This window comes from Aotus nancymaae, unplaced genomic scaffold (genome assembly GCF_030222135.1).
Source record: "Aotus nancymaae isolate 86718 unplaced genomic scaffold, 86718_ANA_hifiasm-v0.15.2.pri h1tg000014l, whole genome shotgun sequence".
Taxonomy (NCBI): domain Eukaryota; kingdom Metazoa; phylum Chordata; class Mammalia; order Primates; family Aotidae; genus Aotus; species Aotus nancymaae.
The window spans coordinates 120,416,364-120,423,337 of NW_026988425.1; the positions used below are offsets into that span (position 1 = coordinate 120,416,364).

The window sequence follows — 6,974 nt, forward strand, 5'->3', positions numbered from 1 at the left end:
GGAAGCTCCAAGGACAATACTAGGGGCCAAGAACAGGATCAGAGGGGCACAGCAAAGAAGAAATATGCATCCAATGAGTGCTAAACTGTAGATGCGGTAAAGGTGCCAGGCGAGCACTGACCTGCTCCAGCAGATAGATGAGCTGGTCTCGAGCCAGCCTCTTGAGCATGGAGAAGTCAGGCAGCTCAGGGGCGTCTGGCCGATGGGGAAAAGCCATGGTAGCAGCGGTCACCTGCGCCGCGGGGTGGAAGGACGCCTTCCTCTCTGAAAAGGCCGGCCGCAGCCCGGGATAAGCGCAAGGGGGCTATCCTTGAGGTCCGGGCACCGACTTCCAGAGCCCCCAGAGGGGCCCTCGCTCCTCAGCAGCACTCCAGGAATGAATGGCCACCTCCAGGCAAGAGAGATACTACATCGGAGCAGCCTCGCCTCAGACATGCAGCCACCGTGTCCCGACCCTCCCTCCCTGATCCACTCTGCCTGTCGGCAAGATTCCGGTCGACACCCGCAGAGACTCCGCAGCGTGCGGGGAGAACCCCACCTCCTGCCAGAAAAAGAAGCGACTTCCTAGATCTCCCGGAAGTCCCTTTTGCTCCCAGCGCTGCGCGTACCAGGAAGGGGACGGCGTCCTGGAAGGGACATTAAAAAATGGAGGCAACGCGTCCTTTCATTAGGTGGCGGCACCTGGGGTCCCAGCACTCTCGAGGCGGAGGTGAGAGAATCGCTTGAGTCGGGGAGGTGGAGGTTGCAATGAACTGCGATCGCGCTACTGCACCCCAGCCAGGGAAACAAAGCTAGACCTTGCCTAAACAAACAAACAAACAAAACAAAACAAAACATAATGGATGTATCAGGCTAACAAAATACCTGAACTCTGATCAATCATACCATCCTATCATTTCCTGGTGAGATGCATAGGCAATACAGAGGAAAAATTGAGCCTGATCAAGCCTCAAAATCTAACTACCAGTTTATAGACTACATAGAGATTAGTAGAAATATGTTAAGATATCGTAGGGATGAAATCAACCATATTCAAAATGTAGGAAATTATATGGGACAAATGATCTGTCTTCTTCAAAAAAATGGCAAAGGGGGAAATGTGGAAGGGGAAAACACTTCGGAATAAAAGAGATTTAGGGGATATATCAACAGAATGTAATGTTACAATGTGTGGATCTTTTTTGGATAATAATTCAAAGATAACTGATTTAAGGAATTACTAAAACTTTTCAGGTATTGTATTTCTTTTCTTTCTTTATTTTTTTTCCAGACGGGGTCTTGCCCTATTGCCCAGGCTGAAGTGCAGTGGCGCGATCTCGGCTCACTGCAAGCTCCGCCTCCCGGTTCAAGCGATTCTCCTGCCTGATTCTCCTGCCTTAGCCTCCTGAGTAGCTGGGATTACAGGCACCTGCCAGCATGCCCCGCCTTAAGGAGCCTCTTATACCACTGTCTCTTTCCCCATGATTAGGGGGCTCCATGCCTCTAGCTAGGATGATGATGTCCAGACCTGGGAGGAGCCCAGGGCTACCCACCCCTGAAAGTCAGGGCAGGAAACAAGAAACAGCCACAGCACTGCCCTGGAGGGTGCTGGGGTCCCCTGTCCCCCAGGCTGGAGCTGCTTCTGGCTTCACGCCTGGCCTCGCACCTCCCCTCCCCAAAGGCTGGTGCCTGCCTCCCAGCCCTTCTTGGTGGAGCGGGGGGTGGTGGTTACCGGCTCCTTCAGCTCAGCCAACTGCTCCTGGAGCTCGGGGTTCTGGGAGAGCACGCGGCTGGTCGTAGTGCGGTCGTTGTGAACGGTTTGCCTGCGCGCCTCTCCCTGCTCCTCCCAGAGCTCAGCCTTCTGCTCCAACTCCAACAGCCTCTCCTGCTCCTGCAACCTCTCCCCCTGCTCTAGGTTCAGGCGACTCAATCCCTTACTGGCTTGCACCTGAGCTTAGAGCAGTCCTACCAGATTCTCCAGCTCCTTCTGCAGGTGCTCGGCCTTCAGCTCCAAGGGCCCTGCTGGGGGCTCCAGGGGTGGGGGTTCAGCTGAGAAAGGGAGTGGGATAATAAGGGCCTCTGGATTCTCAAAAAAATCCCCTGCTTGGTCCACAGCCCTCTGCCAGTCCTGCTCCCAGGTCACCCCAGCCCGAGCTTACCCATCTGGTTTTTGAGTTTGGGCCAAGCTCGTCTCCAGCTCCTGTACACCACGCATGTCAGGCTTCTTCTCCTCCTTCAAAGCGCAGACCCGCTCAAAGGCTCCCCAAACTTGGCCACCCTGCTAATGACTCCTCGAACTCCGATGGCAGCCAGTCTTCCAAGCTACTTTCAGACAAAGACAACTGTGGGCGGCTGACAATGGGCACTCTTCCTCTTTGCTGATGGGGACACTGAGGCTCGTGGAGATGACAAGACTTGCCGTCTCCTGGCACAGACCTCTTTCCCTCTGCCTCAAAGCCCTTCTATCCACCCACCTCCCTGGGGCACTCTCAGCCATCCCCACAGCCCTCTGATGCCAGTCTTCTCCCAGGTCACCACAGCCCCAGCTTACCCATCTGGCGCTTCAGTTCGGCCAAGCTCATCTCTAGCTCCTGTATTCGATGCGTGTCATGCTTTTTCTCCTTCTTCAATGTTCGAACTTGCCCAAAGCACAGTGAGAAAGGGCCCTGGAGAGGGGCTGGAGGCTGCACAGGCTACCATCTCCTTCTCTGCCCCCACCTCCACGAAGCCCAGACCCATGACCACCTCTGGCTGTGCTCCTCGAATTTCACAGATGCCCTGAATGATCAAGTGACCTCTCTAAGGTGGAGGCTGAAGGGTCTGGTCTCATCTGCTCTGACATCTCCCGTGTCCTCTGCCGCCACAGGGGCCTCTCTTTAGATGTTCCGCATATTCATCCCTCTCTATCTGGACTCAGTTAACTGACTCCATCACCTGCAAGAATGCACAGAGGTTAGGAAGGGCTGTCACTGGTCCTCACCTGCTCCTGGCCACCTGGGGTCATCTTCCTTCCACATGGCTCCCTCTGCAAAGCCTCACCTGAGTGACGTGGGCCTGGTCCTTGATGGCCTGCTGTAACTGCTGGTTAGCATCGGAAGCTTCACACCGGCTCGAGGACCGAATGGTGAAGAGTGACAAGTTCGGATCTGGGAAGCCCGGGCCATTCCACACAGGGCCCCTTAAAAGGGCTAGGCCTGGGCTCAGTGTACAGCTCGGTCAAGTTAAAGGCATTTCCATAAAAATTTTTTAAAAATAAAATAAATAAATAAATAAAAGATCAAGGCATTTCCAAGCCCATGGTTTCATTTGTTTTTAAAAGAACTCAGGGTGGATGGGACCGGGAAAGAGATCAAATTTATAGCTGGCTAACAGAGGCCCGGAGAAGAGCAGAGAATATTGCTATTAATACCGTTATGACTACCACTGTTTGAATCTTTATTTTATTTTTATTTTTTATAGAGACAGGTTTCTTCATGTTGGTCAGGTCGGTCTCTAACTCCCGACCTCAGATGATCCTCCGGCCTCGGCCTCCCAGAGTGCTGGGATTACAAGCATGAGCCACCGCACCCGGCCGTTTGAATCTTTATCGAGTGCTTCATCAGGCGCCACGCTAATGTTATATCGGGGTTCAGGGGTGCCTTCAGTTCCCCTGAGAGGATGTTTCTCCTGGTTCTTGGTCTATCGCCCTCTCAAGAATGAGAGAGGAGACCATGGCACAGTGCGCTCATAAAAGTAAATGCCGGAATCAAAAGTGTTTGTAGAAAGTGGTTTATTTAAAGCAGAGAGAGATAAAGGAGAAGGAGAGAGAAACAGCTAACTCTCACACTGAGTGAGAAGGGTTCCCAAAGAGGGAAAGCCAGAGAAGGAAATCTCCTCTCACACTGAGTGAGAGAATCCAGAAAGATGGAATCCAGGAGAGGAAAGCAGCTTCCACACTGAGTGGTAGGGAATTGAGGGAGAGAGATGGAGTTTAGGAGGGGAAAAGCAGCTTCCACACTGGGTGGAAGGGGACTCCAGAGGGGAAATCCAGGAGAGAGAAAAATGGCTTCCATGAAGGGAGTGTTCACGGAAGGGGACCCAAACATGGAGTCTGAAGGGGTGTGGAAGAAGGGGACTTTTAACCCAGGAGGAACCTTCACCTTTTCTAAGACCCTGGGCCAATGAAAGGAGTTCCTCAGAACTTCCTCTGGGGTGATTGACTCTTCGTTTCTTCCCATGCCCTCAAAATTTAAACATAAACTATTAAATCTCCCAGATGGAGAGAGACGGGTGGGGGCATGGAGTTGGGAAGTTCTTGCTCTAGAAACTACGTCCCCTTGTGGACCCGGAAAGAGAATACATTCCCTCACTAACAACCCCATTTAATCATTTAATCCTCACAACCACCATAGGAGACAGTTGCTCTTATCAACTCTATTGTGTAGATGAAAAACATGGGGTAGAGGTTAAGTGCTTGCCCAAGATCACTTAGAGCCCGGCCTCCCAATATGCTGGGATTACAGGTGTGAGCCACCGCACCCAGCACAGATCCTTTATGTCATGAATAGCAGAATGAGTATGGGAGATAATTAGGCAAATGAACTTCTACAGAGAGCTGTATGCAAGAAATATTGCATAAAGAACTTCACTAAGCTAGGAATCTGCATTTTGTCTGGCAAGTATTAAGAAGTCATGGTGAGTTATTTAGCAGAGTAGTGAAAAAATACTTTCAATAAATCAATTTCTCAAAAGTAACACACATATGAAAGTCAATATTAAAAGTATAATCTCGTTTTCATTTAAATATACATTTAGAAGGCTGGACAAGGTGGCTCAGGCCTATAATCCCAGCACTTTGGGAGGCCAAGGTGTCAGGATCACTTGAGGTCAGGAGTTTGAGACCAACCTGGGCAACAGAGTGAAACCCTGTCTCTTCAAAAAAATCTTAAAAATTAGCTGGGTGTGGTGGCACATGGCTGTATGACATGATGTGTGGCTACAATGACTTTCCTAAAAAAAGATCTGGCCAGGCATAGTGGCTCATGCCTGTAATCCCAGCACTTTGGGAGGCCAAGGTGGTCGGATCACTGACGTCAGGAGTTTGAGACCAGCATGACCAACATAGTGAAACCCCATCTCTACTAAAAATACAAACATTAGCTGGGTATGGTGGCACGCACCTGTAGTCCCAGCTACTCGGGAGGCTGAGGCTGGAAAATTGCTTGAACCTGGGAGGTGGAGGTTGCAGTGAGCCAAGATGGTGCCATTGCACTCCAGTGTGGGTGACAGAGTGAGACTCTGTCTCAAAAACAACAACAACAACAACAAAAAAAAAAACTATGTGGTTTCAACTATACTCATTTTACCCTTTTTAATAATGTATGATAATTAAATGTACTAACGTTTAGTATACCCTTGAAAACTACTGTCTTTGAGATTTGGCCCAAATCTGTCCCTATCTGCCAGAACTTCTAAATACAGATCTGATGTTTCCCTCTTTTATTAATGACCAGTGCCAGCAGTTATTCAGAAATAAGGGGCAGTAATTGTACTAAGCATTTTACCCGCATTCTCTCATTGAAACCTCACAACAATCCTGTGATTATTGCTCCTATTTTACAGATGAAGAAATTGAGGCTGGGTGAGCTCAGTCCCATGGCAAATAAATGCAGGGCTTGAATTCACACTGGAGAGTCTGTCTCCAAAGCCCGAGCTTAACCTTGAAGCCATCTGCTTCCTTCCTGGGTACCAGGTATGGAATAAATTCCTAACTCCTTGGGAAGACATTCAAGGCCTTTCCCAATCTGGTCTCCACTATTTTTGGAAACTCTCCTCTGCGCTTCCTCCCACCACAGTGCACTCCACACCCCTCAGTTCCCAGCACACACAGTGTCCCTCGACTCTTCACCACCTTTGTCCATGCCCTTCTCTTATGTCCTGTCTCTTGTTCCACCATGCCCTGCCAAACTTTTTTTTTCTTTTGAGACAGGGTCTGACTCTGTCACTCAGGCTGGAGTGCAGTGGCACAGTCATGGCTCATTGCAGCCTCAACTCCCTGGCCTCAAGTGATCCTCTCACCTCAGCCTCCCAAGCAGCTGGGTGTGGTGGTGGGCACCTGTAATCCCAGCTACTCAGGAGGCTGAGGCGAGAGAATCACTTGTACCCAAGAGATGGAGGTTGCACTGAGCTGCAATAGTGCCACTGCACTCCAGCCTGGGCGACAGAGAGCGACTCTGTCTCAACAACAACAACAACAACAAAAAGAAATGTATCTATTCTTTGACCCACCAATTCTAATTCTGGGAATTCTAAGGAAATGATAAAATTCTACGTCAATAAACAAGACAAAAAAAATGCTGTAAGATGTTTATCACAACAATGGTGAAAATTTAGAAATGACCTAAATCTCCCACAACAAAGCAGTAATTATATAGCTCACTGCAGCCTCGAACTTCTAGGCTCAAGGGATCCTCCTGCCTCAACCTCCCAAGTAGCTGGGACTTCAGGCAATCGCTATTTTTATAGGTAAGAAAATGGTCAGATACATGGTTCAATCCAATGTTTGGCTTCATCAACAAAATAATATTGTATTCCATAAAACAAAATACTAGGTGGTTAAGTGATGTAAAGATATTTATTGTTGTCAAAATATGTTCACAATATCTATAAGAAAGAATGTACAGCTGAGTATACAGTATAATCTCAATATTTTATTATTATTTTTTCAGACAGAGTCTCTGTCACCCAGGCTGGAGTGCAGTGTCACAGTCTCGGCTCACTGTAACCTCCAACTCTCAGGTTCAAGCAATTCTCCTGCCTCGGCCTCCTGGGTACCTGGGATTACAGGCCTGTGCAAACACATCTGGCTAATTCTTTTTTTTTTTTTCAAGTTTAGAAAATCTGCTTTATTGGGAAAACTTCGTAATGAAAACTTCAGTTGCCTTTCTCCACAACTTACAAAATAATAATTTGATATTAAAATGAATTAGTTTTCATTAAGTATGTAGATATGGTAA

General features: G+C 48.6%; 1 protein-coding gene and 1 long non-coding RNA gene across 2 annotated transcripts in view; one reads left to right on the forward strand and one right to left on the reverse strand.

Moving 5' to 3' along the window:
- The window catches only part of VPS33B (VPS33B late endosome and lysosome associated), a 32,432-nt gene extending 27,550 nt beyond the window's left edge, over window positions 1-4,882 (reverse strand). Inside the window, exons 1-5 of the mRNA XM_064376282.1 lie at window positions 3,019-4,882; window positions 2,531-2,913; window positions 2,139-2,301; window positions 1,949-2,028; window positions 122-802 (exon numbers count right to left, since the gene is read on the reverse strand). Coding sequence (XP_064232352.1) covers window positions 122-217 — 96 coding nt within the window. The 5' untranslated portion in view covers window positions 218-802; window positions 1,949-2,028; window positions 2,139-2,301; window positions 2,531-2,913; window positions 3,019-4,882. The remainder of the gene's footprint in view (window positions 1-121; window positions 803-1,948; window positions 2,029-2,138; window positions 2,302-2,530; window positions 2,914-3,018) is intronic.
- LOC135274903 (uncharacterized) lies at window positions 540-3,264 on the forward strand. Its single transcript, XR_010342645.1, has 2 exons — window positions 540-709; window positions 1,271-3,264. It is a non-coding gene; the product is annotated as an uncharacterized LOC135274903 (long non-coding RNA).
- Window positions 4,883-6,974: the final 2,092 nt, after the last annotated feature.